At 49.5% G+C, this 19987-nt stretch overlaps 1 protein-coding gene across 2 annotated transcripts in view; it reads right to left on the minus strand.

The window, feature by feature from the left end:
- The window catches only part of GPC3 (glypican 3), a 141162-nt gene that overhangs the window by 36733 nt on the left and 84442 nt on the right, over nt 1–19987 (minus strand). For both annotated transcript variants that reach the window (XM_077185984.1, XM_077185985.1), the window contains exons 4-6: nt 17823–17956; nt 15041–15166; nt 4292–4412 (exon numbers count right to left, since the gene is read on the minus strand). In XM_077185984.1, coding sequence (XP_077042099.1) covers nt 4292–4412; nt 15041–15166; nt 17823–17956 — 381 coding nt within the window. The remainder of the gene's footprint in view (nt 1–4291; nt 4413–15040; nt 15167–17822; nt 17957–19987) is intronic.

Here is a 19987-nt window from a genome sequence, read left to right on the forward strand (position 1 = left end):
CCAGTACATCTGAAATATTCTAAATGAGCCCTTAACTCGAGTGTCTGGAAATGTACAGTATGTTTCCAGGCCATTCAATTTTGTAAAGACACATCTTCCCCAGCTAAGTTTCCTTTTATGGATTTCACTATTAATTTTTGGTGTGTTTTTTCCCCTCCTTTCCTTAAAAAATTATGCTCTTCCTCCTTGAGACAGTACTATGATAAACACCAGGACTTACCTAAGCATAAAAAAGAGACTGCAACTGGGCACAACCTTAAAGAGGTAATGGCATTAAGGATGAGGTAAAGCATCTGCTGCAACGCTATCAGAGCCCCACAGCACTGCAAAAGATGTAAAAGTCACTTCAGGACAGACAGGGACAGGAGGGAGGACCAGGAGTGTCACACATCAGCCATTTGGTACCACAGATCCCTGCTGCATCCTTACACAGCATCACTCAGGGCCTCTCTCCAGAGCCCTCATGGAGGAGGATGAGCAAGAGGAGTCACCAGGGCTCCCAGGACATGGGACAGGTGACAGCACAGCTCCCATCTCCATGCAGGCTTTAGAACCTGGAGCTCACCCCCATCTGTCAGCCACTCAAACGTGGAGGAAAATGGAGTGACCAGAGGAAATGGCTCACCCTGCACACAACTTTCTGCCTGGGGATGTCACCAAGCCACAGAAAATCTGAGCCAGACCCTGTGCTGACACTGAATAACCTTTCAGTTTCGATATAGTTTCACTCAAGGGGTGAGTGAAACCCTTCCAACTAGAAACAGACCCCATCCACTCTGGGAAATAAAAGTTAGGAACTAATTCCAACTCATTTTCCTGAAGGTGACCCTTAGCCTCCCAGCTGAGATAACAATGCTAATATTTATGGATGGGCTGTTCATGCCTCTGGGCACACAACAAAAATAACTCAAATCAAAACTCGGTAGACATCTAACAGAACTGGGGGGAAAAAAATTCCAATATGGCAATAATAAAGCATCTCACCCACCAATGCACAAAAAATAGCATCAGCCACAATCACACATTTGGGTGAAACAAAAATGGTCTGATGTGATGAATAGCACTGAGGGGGACTCATCCAGAAAGGGCTGCCTTGAGACAGCACACAGCTCAGGCACTGTGTTTAATTCATTTATTTATTTATAAATAAATAAATGCTCAAAGGTGCTCAAAGCACAAAAATACAGTCTGGGGCACTTCCCCTTCCCCTTTTCTCTGGGTTAAGTTTTCTCTACTGCTTTCAATCCCCATGGGTTTAACTCTAATGCACAAACCTCATTTTCATTTCAAACTGCAAATGTTTCATGAGAATTTCTCATGTGAATGTGTGTACATTTGCCCAAATTAGGTTTGAGAAGACATGAACTGAAGAGTAAGCACAATTTGTCCACACAACACTGAAAGATCAGACACTTCCAGCAGCAGGAGCATCCTGGAATAAAGGTGAAGTCATTAGCAAATTACAGTTATTTAGCAAAAAATCTCAAAGTAAAAATAAAAGCTGTGAACCTCTATGAAAACTGAACCAAACAGCATGGTTCCTGAATCTGCCCACACTCACAAAATTCACGCTGTATCTCCAACACAACACACTGGGAGGAAGCCACAACATTGTACAAGATTTGAAATTTAAAGGTAGTCACATGGGAATCCAGTTTACAGCTCTGAGCACCACAAAGATGGTCTTTTCTCTAAAAGATCCTAGATGTCTGAAAATTCTTAAAAGCCACTGTTGGCTTGAGCTTGGTGGATAAGGAGATTTTCAACCCTCTCCAGCTCAGGAGTTCCCACTGCTTCCCCAATCTGAAGCCAACACCTGAGAGACAGAACTGTAATTCATCCAGAGCTGCTGCTCCTTCCACATTTAATACTCTTTGGCAATCAAGATGCATTCCAGATGTGAAAGAGAGCTCAAAACTTCTTTCAGCCAAGAAAATAAGTGTGATGGTAAGCTCTGACACCACAAATCCCAAATTTAAGTAACCTCCACAGTTGCTTTCCTAGTGTATGAGCTACTGACCATTGACTACAGACCCTCCACAGGAATAGAATCACATCATAGAATTGCAGACTGGTTTGGGTGGGAAGGGATCTCACAGACCATGTAGTTCCAATCCCCTGCCATGGGCAGGGACACCTTCCTTAGACCAGTTCCCTCCAAGCCCCATCCAGCCTGGCCATGAGCACTTGCAGGAACGGGGCAGATGCAGCTTCTCTGGGCAAACTTCTAATTTGCACAAATACTAAATTTGCACTTCTAAAATAACTAATTTGCACAAATCACTTCCCATTTTCTCCTGATTTTATTCTCAGTTCCTCCTCTTTCTCAAACACAGCTTTACAAGAGGGTTTGACATTTTTCAGGCTCTTACATTTATGCTGCTCAAACCAAAACAGCTTACTTGCCCCCTGTAACACATTCCAACCTGACACTGCAAGCTGGGGGGGAGGCACTGTAAGAGATGTGACTGAGCTCACCATATTCACCCCTCACCACAATTCTTCTCTGGGCAGCAGCTGACAGAGCCACTCTGCTGCTGCAGACAGCTGAGATGAACACAGCAGTGTTTACCCAGGGTCTCCCACTCCACAGACCTCCACTCCTCAGAAGCCCAAGCTGTTCAGCAAAGACCTAACTTGACCCAGTCTGGCAGCCAGCATTTCACAACCACTTTATGTCAGCAGTTTCAAGTACATAATAACCATGTTTTGTTCACTGCAACTTTCTCACTGTGAATGGCAAAATATCATTATCACCTGCAGGTTGAAGCCTGCCCTCTACCCCATTTAATAGGGAGCTGATTATGCTATTCCCCCCACTTTTCCCCTTCTAATAATTATGGGCTGTTGGCAGATGGCACAGGGAGCGTGTGGGAAGGCAGAGCAGGCTGTAGGGCCACTGCCATGGCAGCTCCTGCTTTGTGGGGTGCTCCTGGGGACCCCAAATCCCCTGCTGCATCCTGCTCCCAGACAGCACCTAATGAGGCATGCCTGCCTCGGAGGTTAAACAGGAATGGCTGTGAAAACAGTCCCTGGCAGTCCCCTGGCAGGAAAGCAGAGGTTAGCAGAAAAGTTGCTAAGCCAGCAGCTCCAAAGAGAGCTGCCCTCACAGCCCACCCGGCTGGGCAGCAAAGCTGGGCTTAACCCCAGGAACCCAGCCCTGCCCAGAGCTTCGTGGGCAGGGTCCCCCTGGGAAGGGCTCCCTCAGGAGAGCTGGGGCAGCTCAGCTGTGTTAACAGCATTGGCACCTGAGGATTTGCCCTGTGAGGTCCCAGTGCTGCGTCCTGGCAGAGCAGCAAGGCCAGCCTGTCTCTGTCAGCCTGTGAGGAACACATCTGAGCTCCTGTGCCATCCACACTCAGTGCCACACAGAGCCAGACCCCAGCCCTGCTGGCCTAAGGCACTGCTGGGGAGGCTCAGCCACAAGCTGAACACTCTGCAGAGTGCCACCTAATCCTGCTGCCACCTAACCCTGCTGCCACCAATGCCCTGGCAGAGCTGCCACCTAATCCTGCTGCCACCTAATGCCCTGGCAGAGCTGCCACCAATGCCCTGGCAGCAGCAGGGCTGGTTCACAGGCCTAACCTGGCGTGCCATAATGGGCAGAGACAAGACACTGCTTGTCCCAGGAAGGATGCCAGGTCTGAGGCAGTGGCAAGGAAGCTTCCTCCCCAGCAGAAAGGATCTCACCCAGCTCTGCCATTTCCCCACTCCACAGTAACTTGCCCCATTACTGACTGGGAGAGAATAGCCAAGGAGACACAGCAAAGTGACCCTTCCTGCCAGCCATGAGCAATGCCAAAAGGAACTCCTCCAACCAGAGGGGACATCAGGTATGTGCCATATGACCCCCTGCCAGCACATCATGCTCAAGGGCACTCCATCAGCTCCATTTTCCTGGACCTCCACTGCCAAGGACATGGATGCCCAGCAGAAGCATTCTTGTACTGCAGCCTTGCATCCAGACATGAGGCTGAGGCCTGGGAGCTGCACCATGCACAACCACAGCAGCAGGCATCCAACAGGACTGGCCACGTGTGCCCTGAGGGCCTGGAGCTGTGCAGGGCTGGGGTGGCACTGGCTCTGCACACAGGGCTGCTGCAGATGGAGACACCCAGGATGGCTCTTTGAGCCCAGGGCTGCTGCAGATGGAGACACCCAGGATGGCTCTTTGAGCCCAGGGCTGCTGCAGATGGAGACACCCAGGATCTCTGTTTGAGGGTGCAGGGGAGGCTGAGCTGATTTGGAAACCGCCCACTGAGACAGCCCTGCTGGCACGTCTGCCACAAACCTGGTTGATGTGTTTCAGCTTGTCAATAATCTGGCTGATCACTGGCTCCAGACCTTTCACCTTCACCTCATGGTTGCCAGCCTGGGCTTTTGCTCCATTCCTTGTGGTCTGGGGACTGTACCTGTGGGAATGAGAACACAGAAGACCACGATGTGATGGGCTAATAGAGAGGAGATCTTTAAAGTTCAGTACAGAGTAAGAAATCCCAAGACAGGCACCAGCCCTTTCCAAAACAGAGAGCACAAGACAGTTAATAATGACAAAGAAAGGACAGAAGATTCCCATAAACATTTTTGCTCTGATTTTGCAAGATGATGTAGCTGTATCACTTGAGGACAATGAAGTCCTTTCCAGTCCATTAGTAACCAAGGAAGATGTTAAACAGTATACAATAGAGATAAATATTTTCACATAACTTGCACCCAAGAGTCCTAAAAAAGCTGGCTCAGAAATTCTGGCTTGCTCATGTTTGTTTAAAATAAATCTTGGCAGACCACAGAGACTCCAGTACAAGAGCAGTAGTGTTGTGCCCACAGCCAAAAAAATGAGTGGGATGACCCAGTTAACTGCAAGCTGATTAGCATAACATCAACCCCCTTGCAAAATAATGACTATCACTGATGTGTGATTTCAGTAATAAAGAATTAAAGCATCAGAATATAATTAATGCTGTCAACATTGCTAATGGAAAATAGGTGTTGTCAAACAATCCTGATTTCAGTCTTTGATGAGATCCAGCCTTGGGGATCAAAGTAACTGCTCAGACAGAACGTACCCTGACTTGGGTACAGAGCTGGGCTCTGCACCACAGGCTATCCTGATTTACACAGGTACCATGAGAGCCAGCAAAGCCCCCACAGACCAGATTAAACTGCCAGGGCAGCTCTGCAGAGGAGGGCAGCCAAGCTGCACTCAGCTTTTTCATCAGCACTTAGGAAAGAAATATGCATCCACTTGCTGCAAGATTTATGGAATGACAAAGTTTACCAGAATGATTAAAGGGAGGGGATGAGGGACAGAACTGCTGCACACTTGCCTTTGGAGGAACACATCCCTGCACTCAGGACCTGGGTGACAGCTGATGATGCTCCAGCACAAGACAAGGACCAAACTCAAAGTCGGGTTTGGGCCAGAGCCATTGGCTGCCACCACTGCCTGCTGGCAGCCCCAGCAGTGGCACAGAGCACACCAGGGCCTTCTGCAGCTCTGCTGCCATTCATCAGAGCCCAGTGATGGGCTGTGCTGCTCTGCAAGCACTGAACAAGTCCTCATCTACCAGAGCTGGCAGCCAGAACAGGCACTACCAAACCAGGCACAGCCTCTGAAAGTGAGATCACTGAGATGTGTTATCTCAGTCTGCTTTACTGTACCTCTGCTTTTCCAGTGCCATGGGTAAACACCATGAATTTTCCTTCCTGCATTCATCTCCTGTACATCATGTTTTCACCTAGCTCCCAGCACCAGTCCTAGTGGCTGCCTTCCTGTCTGTCAGCTCCCTGCTCCCCTGCCCAGCTCATCTTCCATCCTCAGCTGCCAGGCAAGCTCAGGCAATCACAGTCAGCCCATTTCAGAAGGGTTTTGGGGAGAAACTGGGACTTTAGCAGGCTTTTAAAGAAGGGGAGGGAGACAGGAGGGACGGTGGGGCCAGCTCAGGGAGGATGCTTTGCTAGGGTGGAAAGCAAGAGGCATGTGGACATTTGGCCACAAGAGCTATATCAGGGCACACTGAGGGGCTTGGGGACACTCAGGGGCTTGGATTAAACTCTGCTTAAACTCCAGAGGATGAGATCTACTCAGACACGTGAGGATGCAAAGGCAACCCCAGATCTATACTGGTGCAGTAGCAATCTGCCCTGACCTGAAATACATAGTTCAGTTACAGAACAGAGGCAGATTTCCACTCCAAGGCCATCTCAGAACAGGAGTTCCATGTACAGGAGCTCTCTCTGCACCTCCAGCTGGTCCCCAACACAAGGCATTCCCCACATGCATCCCCATTAATGGCTGGCAACCCTGCCAGATGCTGCACTGAAGGGATGACACAGGAACAAGGACAGGAGAAAGGAGGTGTTTGTGCCTACAGCACAGGAACACACGCCTGTGTAAATTCCTTTTCCAGGCAACAGCAGCATTTCCAGGTACAGGCATCACAGATTCATCAGCCTGGCTCTCCCAAGCCCCAGCTGCCTGCAGAGCCATCCCACCCCTGCACTTCAGCACCAGCACAGCTCCAGCTCTGACCCCACACCCTGTCCCTGGGGCCTCAGCATTTTGCAAAACACCTTTTGTTAAAGAGTCACCTTATCCTGGGAAGCACAAAACACGGCTATACCTGAGAAACAATGGCTCCCAGGTCAGAAAAGGCCTCTCAGGTGCAGCTGGAGGGTGGTGCAGGGTGAGTGATGGGGAGGAGGGGGCCAGGCTGGGGCCAGGCTGCAGCTGCCCCTCTGGCACAGCCCTGCAGGCTCCCAGCACCATCTCGTGGGGAGAGGCTGCTGCCGCAGGCACAGCCCTGCCCGGTGCTGAAACTCGGGCTGAGCTTTTCTCCATTAACCCTGCTGCTCATTTGTCACACAGCCACTTCATGCCACCGTGCCGACCTGGCAAACACATCTGGAGACTGCATGGAAACATCCACAGCACGCCTGAGTTTAAAGATGACAAAGAAATTCCAATCTTTGGTGTCAGTGTAAATTTAATTCAAAACACTGGTGGAACTCAGAAGTACGTTGCTGAAAGGTCTCCTGTGGTTTCAGAGATTTAATCAGGAAACTCACACAGGTTTTAGCAAGAGCAGAACCAAGCCCACTTGGTGCATCCCTAAATTAATACAATCTCTCTCCTAAACAGTTTTATACAAACAAACACAATAGCTTGGGTTTGAGTGGGCGAAATCCCTTATGAAATCCAGGCAGCAGCTGCCAGAGAGGATTTCTGTAGCCTACACAAAGTAGTACAGGAGGGAGGAACACAGTACTACAGCAATACTATACTATAACTCCATGTCCAGAGTCTGAAACTGCTCTCCAGAAGGTTCTGCTGGGCTTGTGAGGACCTCAGATCAGCCTTCTCAGGGGAAAAAGTCTGCTAGAGAAGGAAGCAAACCTGAAAGCATTAGCAGAGGGATTTCTCCCTAAAACAGTGATGCTGGAGAAATGGAGTGTCACCTCCTGGTGCTTCCCACCTGGCCAGATCCAAGGGACTGTACCCAACCCAAAATGAACCATTTGCACCATTACACAAGCCATTTGAAGCAGCAAGGCAATGGGCCCAGAGCTGCATATTTTTGAGCATGAACTGCAAAAAAGGAGATGCATGGGGACCTGCTACATCCCACCAGGCAGAGCCATGGTCCTGTGTGACTGGGGTGCTTTGGGGGACACTTCCTCCCAGCTGATGTGCTCAGGCACAAGGGGGACACCAGATCCCCCCAGCTGTGTCACTCTCTGCCCAGCACCAGCCTGGAGTGGACACATTCAGTGGGATGCAGCCAACCAAAGGGTTAAAAGCTTTGAAATGTAGCTTCAGTGAGCGACCTGCATTCCTGAAATGCCAGAGAAGCTGGAAAAGGCAGCTGGCACCCCTCCCTGCAGCCCAGGCCAAGCAGCCTGGCCTTAATATGGCAGAGAGATGCCTTTGCAGACCCCAGCAAGCTGGGGGTCCCAGGACAGCACCCTCACAGGCCCCTCTGCACCCCCCCAAACTGAAGGGCTGGTGGGCTCACAGGCAAAAAAGCCAAAGCACCTCCTTCCTCCCATATTCTCCAATCAGTGCAGAAAAAAGAGAAATCTCTGAGTCATCTCGAGCTGTTTCCAGCCTATGCCAATAAACCAGCCCCTTCTGCAGGGACACTTGTGCCACTCCATGAAACCCTCTCGTGCCTCTGCCACGGGGATGGATACCAGCATGGAACAGCAAATATGCACAGAGGATAAAGCCCCCAGCCCAGTCCCTGGGGGTCCCTGTGCTGAAGGGGTATCAGTGTTGAAACATGAGCATGCTCTGGCTCACACTTCATAGGCAAAGCCCAAAATACTTTTCTCCTTGACGTGTCTCAACGTCAGTCAGCAGCATCTCCTTGCCTGGGCTCCCTGGGTATGGGCTCTTGCTTGGGATGTGGTATTTTCCAAACACAAATGTCACATTGTTAAATGTGCTGATAAACAGCCCCCATTAAAAATTACTTTAAAGACAACCAGCTTATGAAAACACCAACAATCTGAAGTTTTCTGTGGGGAGAGTACAAATGCAGACCCTTCCTGCTTCTTCTCACCCACCAGACATACATGCCCAAGTATGCTGTCAAATTGAGGGATTTCCCTCTCCTTTCCTCTCCACCATCTACAAATGTCTCCTGTGAATGTTTGGTCTTTCCAGCCCAAATGCAGCTCATTCCAAGCTTTCATTTCAGAGCAAAGAAGCCAAGATGACAAATGTTATTTAAATACATGGCAATGAGTGTGAGATGTGTGTTCATCCTACTCAGCTCTGCTAGGCTTTGAGGTGAGTTACTGCAATGCCTGACAAGTGATTTAAAGAAAGTAATCCTTAAAGTCAAACATAAAGAATTACACTTTTAGAAAAAGGTAAGTATGTCATTCAAATAACAATTAATTCATGCCTGCTTCCCAGCTGCAAATTATTTATTCAAATGTATCTCCAGTTTAAATAGCACAGTATCCCTCACAGGCTCTCCCTCTGCTATCTGTGTTCACTGAATTACACCTGTCAGAGAGAGTGGGTGGGGGACAAACACAACACAGACACAACACAACACAGAGGTTTCACTGCACAAGAGCTGGTAACTGAGTTTGAGAGAGCAACATTCCCCCAGACCCCCAAAGCTGCTCTGCATTTCAAGTTGTGACTTACTACAGATCACATGGACTGCTGACATCGAGTCCTTACCACAGAGGAGGCAAAAGAAATGAAAAAGGGGAGAAAGGGAAGAAAAGTTCTGCCACCCCCCTTTACATGAACCCAGCCCTTCCCTCCAGCTGGTTCTCATGGGTCAGTAAAGGTGGTACAGTGGTGAAGCCACTGAACATTTTACTCTCTGACCCTGCTTGCTTCTGGTTTAGTGAGACAACCTCAGTGTCCCATCAGCAGTGGGGGCTGAAAGATTTGAAAATCTGTTTCCAACCCACTCATCCTGCCCTGCAGTCAGGGTGTGAGTCCTGGATGTGCCCACAAGCCTCCAAGAAGAGGTGACAATTCTTTCCCTGAGAGTTTCCTCTCTGAAGACAGATGGTCCAGAGACATCTGGTCAGTCCCACCCCATCCCAGACACGGCTGGTGTGGGGTGCAGCTCCTCCCCAGCTCCTCTCTTCCATATGGGGTGTGTGCCCCCACTATCCCATGGCCATAAGCAGGCATCTGTTTCATGGGAGTGCAAGAAGCAGGGGAGAGGTGGGGTGTATGGCTCTCAGGTGCCTTCCTGGCTTTGTTTGCTTGTTTGCAGAGAGTCCTTGCAGTCCCTGCAGAGCTCGTGATGCCGCAGCCAATTTACACCAGCAGCAACTCCAAACAAGCTGCTTCAAAAGCAGCCAGGAGGATCCAACACTCTCAGTGGGGAGTGTTCTCACCTAACTAAAAAGGAACCATTTTCTGCTGGATTTCCAAATATCAACACCTGGAAGCCTCCGAGAGCCCCCTCAGATCCTGCTGTGTCAGTTCCCTGCCAAGAGAAGTTCTGCTCCTTCCCAACTGCCCCCACAAAGCTCCACAGCACTGAGGGTGCTGCAGATGATGCCTTGGTCACACACCTGAGGTCTCAGGTAATCACCTGGCCCTGGACACGGGACTTCAGAAGGAACAGCAAAAACTGTAATATTCATAACAAAACAATGGGAGTTGATAGCCTGAAGTCTCCCTCTCTTCTTATTTCAGTTCAAGACAAATAGATTAAGGAAAAATGGGCTAAACCTGAGACCAAGCAGCAGGATAGAGGAAGACTCATTATCTTCTTTTCTGAAATACTCTGGAAATTATCAGGGCCACTCAATAACCTGCTGAGTTTGCCTACTATCCTTTCATTATAGCTTATACTTGCTACAAAGCTGTGTTTTATAGGCTTGAAAAGTTATACAGCCCCCTCTTTGGGGATTCCATTGGATCAGATATTTTGCAGCATTGCCAGAAATAACCAAACCCTTCATGAACTAAAGGGTTATTGCTGGCATGGAATTTCCTTTGTTCCAATTACAGAATCTCATTTTTCTGCCTTGCTTCCAATTGTGCTTTCATTGTTTATGATTTGTATGATTAAAACAAACCACAGTACGCTGGCAACAGCAGGGAAACATGAGACTTCTAGTTTGAAGAAGAGAATCTGGCAAGGTGCTAAAAATATATTAATTTTGAATTGGTACAAAGAAAACAAGAGTTATGCTGGTGATTTAGATTAATGTACACATTTGTCTTGAGAAATTTGGAAATGGCAGTATCTAACAGTAAGGCTTAATGTGCTTACAAGTTTTGCAGTGGGCAGATGTTGCTGTCAGTCTATTCAGAACAGCTTCAAAAGAATATACTCATGTAAGCAGATTACTAAACTCTGAGAATCTAGATTTAATAGGCTTTCAGTATTAAATGCTGCAAAACCCTGATACTATATATAAAGTTCAAATCACCTTTCAGATTCCAGCGCTGAGCTCCCATAGAAACTGAGGTGAGTTTGGTATCTCAACACCTACTTGACTTAAGCTGAAGGCTTTAAATGAGCTAATTACTCAGTCAGGACTTGGTGATAAGAATCAACCTCTGTTTTTTTCCTGCTTGGGATGGAGATAAGGATAGGAGAGGTGGGACAACATTTCACCACCTAACAGCACCAGTAGGAGGTCTGTGAGAGGATGGGGCATGAAGACAGAGGAAAGGAAGAGAATCACAGGTTTAAGCTATTGCAAACCCACCATGCCTACATGTCTGTCTCAGGAAATGCCTGGAACTGAGCCCAGGAAAGCTGCAAAGAGGTACACAGGGATGCACAGAGACAGATCCAGCAGGTCTGGTCTCCAGCTACCACAAACACCAAGCACTGTGACCCTCAACAAGCTCTTTGCAAGTGGTGAAATATGCCACTTGTGGCTTTTGCTATAAACCTTTGTGGTGTCCCATAAAAGCACAGTGTGTTTTTACACACTCTGAAAAGTGTGAAAAGCAGGAATGTGTTGCCTTTTATTTTTTCTTCCTACTTTGGCTTATGTTCTTCAACCATGCAAAAGCACAGCAAAAGGCACAAGGCACTGCTCTGCATTACAGAAAAATCAACCTTTCCTGTGTGGTTACCACGGTTTGCAAGCAGTCATTTTAAGGCACCATGTCCCTAAATCCACAATAGGGATGGCAATCAAACTATTAACCCACAGATCAAACCTTGGCAAGGAATTCTTGCCATTAGATGGTCCAACAGTGGAGAACCAAATGATCAAAAAGCATCACAAAGTAAGATTCAGTTAAAAAAAAACTGAGATTAAAAGCAAGATAAAATACTCCAGCCTGCTGCTTTGCACTGGAGCCCCAAACTGAGAGGGGCTTAAGAGCAAGGAGGAAACAGAGGATGGTTCAAGGCTCAAACTGGGAAGTGAGACCCAGTAGAAACACATTGAGCACATCCAGTCCATGGGGAGGAGAGAAACTCACATTGCCTGTGGGTAAAAAAGCACTGGGATAAACAGGACAGAGTAAATACGAAGCCAGAAAAACCACAGGAGGAAAACAACTGCAGAGTGCAGAAGGGACTGGCTCCATCAAATAACAGGACACACATTGCTGGTATTATCCAGTCCTTGGGTGCACTGGCAAGGGCTGTGAAGTTGCTATTCCAGGCTTGATTTAACATGTTATAGGAAAAGGGCTTAGAATAACTAACAAATTCTGTCATGACAGGGAGGTCTGGAAATGGATAAATCAGTGGGGCTCTATTTTAACTTCATGAACACTCAGGTACTACATTAGAAATCCAAGAAGCAAGTAGCCACAATCCCTACAAGAACGCTCATACAGATGCTCACACTGAACTTACAGACCCAACAATGGTCAAACAGCTTTACCCACTGCCCACACAGCACCAGACATGGAAACACATGGAAGCATAGAATCCAGCCAACCACTGCTCTGCCCTGGCTTTCATCTGACCAGCAGATTCAGCAGGAGCTTTCTAGTTTATCCAGGAACCCGGGGATTGCTCATGCCCTGCTGTGCTGTCCCCGCAACAGAGACCAGGGCTGAAGTCTCTCATGAGGACCAGGGCTTGTGGCTGTGAGGCTGCTCCTGTCTGTCTATAAAGGGTCTCATCCACCCACTCTTCCAGGTGGGGTGGCCTGAAGCAGAGCAAGACTATAACATCACCTGTCTCTGCCCTCCCTTTAACCCTGACCCCAAAGCCCTTGCTCAGCTCCTCATCCGTCCCCAGGCAGAACTCCAGGCACTCCAGCTGGACACAGACACCCCACCCTTGGCTGCCCTGCTTGTCTCTTCACAGAGCCTGTGCCCTTCCATGCCAACACTCCAGCCACAGGAACCACCCCTCCATGTCTCCTCCATCCTTCTTCCTGGCAGCCACCACATATATGGGACAAGCACCAGGACAGCATCCTGAGATTAATACCAGGTATTCAAACCACACCAAATTTCTTGCAAAAAGTGGCAAGATGGAGTGTGATCACCAACAGACACACACCAGTCCAGCAGGAGAAGAGAATTCCTCCAGCACATAGCACACATTCTCAGAATAGCTCCAGTAAGAGCTGCTACACCACGAACAGATGCTTGGCTCCCTCTTGGGGAAAACACTGAAATAAAGGAACTGGCAGCTTGGGGTACTCCAGCACTGTTACCTCACATGCTCCTGATTTTCAGGAATCCTCCCAGACACTCTGAGAGAGATGCCAAGCTGGGAAATCAAAGCACACAAAGCAGCCAGTAGAGATCATTTTAACTGCATTTTAACTACATCTTTCTATTTGAAACATTCTGCAAGTGGGTCCTGGGAGAAGAGCACCCTTGACCATTATCTCAGCTCAGCTTTATTTAGCTGAGGTCTCCCTGCTCGCAGCAAAAATCTCTAATATCTGTAAGGAAACTGTTTCTAATATTTCATAGGAGCTGGCAGAGGTGGTGACATCTGTGCAACAGATCAGAGGGGGCAAGGAGAGGAGTGGAAAGGCACAGTAGAGGATTTATTCCTTAACTCAGCAGCCAGGGGCTGAAATCTTGGTGCCCCCTTCATGCACACAGGCTTTACCCTCTCCCTGCCTTGCCCCCTGCATGCCATGGCACCTCCAGGATGTGCCATACTGTGCCCACAGTGATCCCCTGGTGTTCTTAGCAGAAAGCTGAAGGCCATCTATCACCTGAACTCATGCTGGATCTGCAAAAATAGCTCTGAACTTACATTTGCAGGAGGATCTGGACTCAACACCCTTCCACTGCCACCACCTCCCCCAGCTGTGACATCAGCAGGATCCAGAGCACAGGATCCAGACCAAGGCCACTGGCTCTGACCCCAGTGAGCCAAGACCTCACCCCAGCTCCCTCTCTCCAGGGCTGCAGTGTTTATAGCCCTGCTTTAGAAGTTTTAATTAACAATCCCTGAGATAATACTGAAATAATCTTTTTTTTTTCTAATTGAATGTCTCAGGCATGGAAACACAAGATTTTCCAGAAATAAGTACCAACAGAGGACACATTTCTCCTTAGGCAACCTAAGTACATTTTACTAAGCCTGTGATCTTAGATGTTGAGTCTTTTTTTTTTTCAAAAGAGAGTTTGATGCTATTTTGGTCTATTCAGTGTTTCAGGTCAGTATTGCAAGTACAGGCTAATTACCACCTGAAGTTACTGATCAAGAAGTCATAATTAATATCTCAACATTTCACCACTTCCTGATCTTATTTCTATTTCTTCCCTTATGCAAACTACTTAATAGCAAAGAACGCTTTGCAAAGTAGACTGATTAGAGGAGATTTATGTATAATTATGAAAAAACATTTCCAAGTTCTATTTCCACATTATTTAACATTCCCAAGGGGCATTTTTTACAAGAAAAATCTCCATTTCTATTAACACTTCCTTCCTCTTTATGGTATGAATCCTGCATTGCCTGCCCCTGTTAACCTCAGTTATCACCAGTATATCCTCTGAAATGGTGAGTGGGGCAGGGCAGAGCAGCCACAGCACAAGCTGGACCTTGGTGGGAATGGCTCCATGCAGAGAGGACAGCCAGGACTCGGTCAGAGGGCAGCAGTGGCACCATCAGAGTTCAGTGGTTCTCACCTCCTCCAGCTGAGAGCCACAGCAAGGAGAAATCCAACAAGGGAGCCTTCCTTGACCCTGCCTGGGTGGGGCAGGGGATGCTGTCCTGCTATCAGGGCACCAAGCCTGGCTGGAGCCCCTGTAGTGCATGGGGACAATGCCCTTGCTGCTGCTCCAGAGGAGTGTGGGGCACTCTCCCATGGGAGCAGGGTCCAGCTGCTGCTGCTCTCCTGGCTCACCCTGACCAAACCCCACCATGGATGCAGAGTTTTCACTATGCAGAAATTTCAGTGGAGGGCAGCACACAACCACTGCACTGTGCCTGTGCAGACCTGAACATCCCTCTGAGCTGCAGCACAGCTGGACTCAGACCCTGAGGGAGCAAATCATGCCCTGTTCAGACTGCTCCTGTGCCTGGTTAGCAGAAGATGAGCAGGATGGAGGAGAAGGAGGGCAAAGGAGGAGAGGGAGGGCAAGGGAGATGTGATTCACCTCTCCACGACTTCTTGTCCATTCCAGCAAAGGGTGTCATTCTGAACAGCAGAGCTGTGCCTGCAGATGTACTCTGGCAAGCTGCTGTAAAAACTGCTGTGGGACTTCAGCTTTGCAATCAGTTCCCTGGAAGAAAGGGACAGAAAAGAGTGCTCAGTTAAAAGAAGAAGAGAAGATGAGGTTGGTGCATTTTAACCAGTGAATGCAGCCACACAAACACAACATTAAAGCAGCTAGGTGCAGACAAACCACGAAGCAGCAGTTTTATTTCCGAACCAAAGCAGCTTTTTCTATTTTTCTTTGATGTTATTCAGTCAAAGGCTGAGCCCATGTTTCCCAGGGCAAAACTGCTGGTGATGGGGAGGGATGTGGGGGCAGCAGAAGCTCAGCCCAACTTTGCACCAGGCAAAAGTCAGGCACAGTCTCTGCACTCTCACAGCACCCAAGGAAAGGTGCCACTGGCTCAGGCCACACATCCACGGGGTACATCTGAGCAGCAAGGGCTCAGTGTCCCCTCTGCTGTGCAGAAGGCAACAGAGGCCCTTCAGGGGCTTCTTCTGGCTGACACTGGCCATCCAGCATTGCTGCAGGGGCAGGTGGCATTCTTGGTGGCAGAGCAGAGCTGACATTCTCAGCACAGACCTGGACACGTGGCTAAGGCTGCATTTCATGCTGCAGCATCAAAAGGACACGATTTCAAGGGATGCACTGGGCTGGCCATGGGGTCACAGTCTGCATTCAAAGGGGCAGGGGACATCATCAAAATGGCTCTGCTGCAGGAAGGCAGGAGGAGCTGCAGGAGCAGTGCTTGCACCAACAGAGGGAATGTGAATCAGGCTGCATCCCAAGCCTGTGCCCTCCCTTCCCAGCAAGAAGGATCTCCAGCTGGTCACCTGCAGGGGTCCAGAGGGCAGAATACAGGCTGACCATGGGATCCCTGATGTTTCCAGAGAGGTGACAGAGGCTCTGGAGTGGGATGTGACATCCCCCCAGCCCAGGTCTGATCCCTCAGGGACACTCAGCAGCTGTCACCAGGGAATAGTAGCAGATATAATTAGGTAAATAGCACCAAAAGAAAGATGACATGAATATCAGGGACTGGAGGCAGTAAGGCTTGACCTCGCAGTTGTCTTGTTTGGTTTCAGCACATTTCCCCCTTTGGCAAGGGGGTATTGCTCACCTCCTTGCTCCCTGGGAGGAATGATGAGGAATTAGCACCGGGAGCAGGGAGCACTCTGTACATCCCCCGGGTGCTGCACAGGGGGTTATCCATGCCCTGCCAGCTCTGGGGAGCTGCCCTGCAGCCCAAGGCGGTTTGGTGGGCAGGGGGTGTGGATGCTTTGGATGCCGTGGGTTCCCTCTCCAGGCAGAGCCCGCGACAGCCGGCTGGGGGCAGGCGACACCAGCAGAAGGAAGGCTCTGGGCCGTGCTCTGCGCTGTGCTCTGCGCTGCCTTTCGCTGCCTCGGAGCCCGTTCCTGCTGCGGCGGGGCCGGCACAGCCCGCAGGGACAGCCGGGCAGCAAGGGGGTCCCTGCTGCTGTCCACCCACCATCCCATGCACCCACCCATCTGTCACTGCCCAGGCCAATGAACGGGTCTGTGTGATGAGCCAAAGGCCCTCCAAAGGTGGGAATTCAGCCTACAGTCCCTGCACAATCCAAGGGATGCTTCAGGCAGTCACCTCCTACATCCATCTCCTGCACTAACAGCGGGCAGAGGTCCAACCTACACCACCTGGAAAGCCAAAATGAGGTGGGACCTGGATCATCAGTTATGGCAAACCCCAAGCAGAAGCCTCACTGCCCATGGCACTCAGCTCCTCAGCCCCTAGGCACTGCCCTGTGCCACAAAGCCCAGCAGAGCTGGGAGAGCAGGCAGAAGGAAAGTTCCTGGGGAGCAGAGCTCCCTGCAGGGCAGGGAGGAACCCCTCCATATCTGCAGCTATGAACCCATGTAATTCATCTCAGCAGATTTCATGAGCCTTCAGAGTCTTCAAAGGACATCTCTGTCAGAGCCTGGGCTGTGTAACCTCGACGTGTTGAGACAAGGGAGGAATGCAAGCCCTGGTGCTGTATCTCATGGGAACAGTGTCAAGAATGTGGCCCTGTTAGTCTTCAGAGAGAAATCCACCCAACTTAGTCTATTGCCCGCTTCAAAAATTGCCCAGCTTGCTTGTTTCACTTCCACAGGGATTTTTCTTTTATTCAAGAGAGAAGGAAAGGCACTCTGTATCCCTGGGTGTGTTTTCAGATCCAGAGGGGAGATGCTGCTCCCTGACACATCCCTGTGAGCCCACTTAATTACAGCTTTTACTTACACAGGGAAGGAAGCACAGGGTGCAGTGCCAGCAGTGGAGGCACCTGCTTCCTTTGAAAATGTTCAGTGAAAGGCTGTTAACATCTCTGAACTACCATAAAACACTACACAAAAAGCATGAAATGCATTCCTCTTACCTACACATGGTGTAACACATAACAATTCAGGCTGGAGTGACCATTTCTATCTATAACTACACCTGTGAGTATTTCAGACACTATAACAGAGCCCAAGAAACCCAGACAAGGCATTTGGTGTATTAACCTGGGTGCACTAGGTGAGAAAACCCACGTGGACACCTCATTGCACTTCAGAGCCCGCCACAGAGCAGCTCTGATGCTCAGAGCCAGATTTATGAGTAAGAGAAATAAGGAGCTTTTCCATCTGCTTCCACAGGGCCATTCCATCTGGTGGCTGCTCCTGCAGCCCATCTAGCAGGCACCACACTCAGCCTGAGCTTTCTCACCTCCTCCTGCTCGACAAAGTTTCCTCTTCCTCCACGTGAGTCACTTTCAGGACTTTCCTGTCAATGAAAAGGTCTTCTGGATAATGAGCTGATCGAGTCTGCCTCTGCTGAGCGTGGCCACACATCCTGCTGATCTGGAAACACAAACACAGCAGTGAGAGGAGTGCTGGGGCTGCAGGCATCAGCTGAGATGCACACTGGCACCTGCACATGAGCTGCTGCCCTCCTGTCATCCCCATCTTGCTCATAGCTCAGCAAGCACCTGAAAGCAAAATTCTGTCCTAAGGTTACAACCTGGCTTTTGTATAAATGCAGGAATGCAGGAAGGTTCAGGCAAAATGTTGGGGCATTGAAGTGCCCCTTTGGCTATCAAAACCCCTGAGCTACAGGTGTGATCTTCCTGTGTCAAGTTAAACTTAGGCTGGCAGGAGGGGGCCTGAGATGTTCCCTGCTCCTTCTGCACTCTAGCTCTCTAGTCAGACTTTAGGAAACACCTCACCTCTGAAGGAAAATCCCTGGTTCTGCACCTTGAGGTAGCCCAGCATCTGCACAGACTGCACTGCAGGTGCCCAGGGATGGGCATCATACACATCACTACTAATTAAAAAACCCAGGGCCCAAAATACAGCAAGCACTGGGGCCACAGCCCAGTCATGTTGTGGGAGGCCCTGATTAACAGGGCTCTGCTAATGGCACAAATTAGCTCATTAGCATACAGATTATTTGGGAACTGCCTGCAGCATCGAGGGAAGGAATCCAAAGCACTTCATTCAAGCTCTCTTGCATGGCCACTGTCCCAAGACTCACCCAGCAGTGGCCACTATGCAGTCCCTGCTGTGGGTGGGTTTGCCACCATTTCCTTCTCTGGGACACTGCCAAGGCACATCTGTCCCCCTGTGGCACCACTGCCACTGTCTAAGTCTCCTTTTGATCCACCCCATGCTGCTCTTGCAGGACTCACCCACGCTGGCCTGTGAAGGGAGCTTGGCTGATTGCTGGGACCATGAAGGCACCACAGCCAACACCACCCTCACTTCCTCTGAGCCTCATCCCACCACCCACATCAGGCTTGGGACCAACCACCCACCCAGGAAATGCCCATTCCTTGCAGCACCTCATTTATCTCCACACCACGTGGAATCAAGGCAATCCCAGGGAGCTGCACACCAGAGGTTAAAAGCATGCCTGCCACCCAAAGCTACAAGCATCTGATGTGTAAAGAGAGGAGATTAATTCTGTTCTATTACATCCTATATTTGGGTGGGCAAATAAATTAGTAATGTCACCTCTTTCATTATCAAGAGCAGCACAGTTTGTTTGCTCAGGCTGCCGTACAACAAAGAGTAAAACAGAAACCTCCTGGGAGCTGGGCACTGCAGTTTCTGTTCACATCATGGTGGGAAGAGATGCTGCCACCAGTCCCTCTGCACCTGCAGTTTCCTCTGCCAAAGCAGTTGCTCCTGCAGCTGCCAGGGGAGCAGTTTCTGCAGCATCTTACCTGGTTTCTCCTCTTCTGCCCTCCCTTGGCTGTGCCTCCTCTCTGCCTTGCCAAAACCAAGTTTTGCATAAGAATGTATCAGCCCTACTGCCCTGTCTAAATCACTTGGCAGGCTTCATAAACAGAAGGAGGAAGGGATTCAGAAAATGGATCACATTTTGGGTTATTTTCTTTGCCTTTTGGGCTTTCTGTTAGCATTCATCCCTCTCGTAACATTTACAGGGAGTGCCCTGATGCAAGCAGACAGGAATAGGAGGAAATCACAGGACAGCAGGAGACCTGGAGAAGGGCATTTGGGATCTGAGACCCCCTCATTGTGGAATGGGGGATGTCCCAGGCCCTCTCTATACTGGCTGGTTCCATGTCCCTGCAAAGGGCAGAGCAGCAGGACAGTGTCAGGATGCTCAGGGGTCTCTGTGGGCTTTTCCTCTGCCCAACTCAGAGATGAGACCTGCCATGAAACCTCCTCCAGGGAAACACAAGATACACAAAAGCTCCAGGACAGTGGGTACAGAGGAAGCAGTGCCAGGAAGCAGCATCACTGCACCCAGGCTCTGAATGGACATGTAGAGTGGAGAAGTGGGAAAAGGTTGGACACTTGAAGCTGCTATTTGTGATGACTCCCTTTGATTCTCCCCAGCTCTGTGAAAATCCCCCCAATCCCTTT

The sequence above is a fragment of the Agelaius phoeniceus genome, chromosome 14, assembly GCF_051311805.1.
Source record: "Agelaius phoeniceus isolate bAgePho1 chromosome 14, bAgePho1.hap1, whole genome shotgun sequence".
NCBI lineage: Eukaryota > Metazoa > Chordata > Aves > Passeriformes > Icteridae > Agelaius > Agelaius phoeniceus.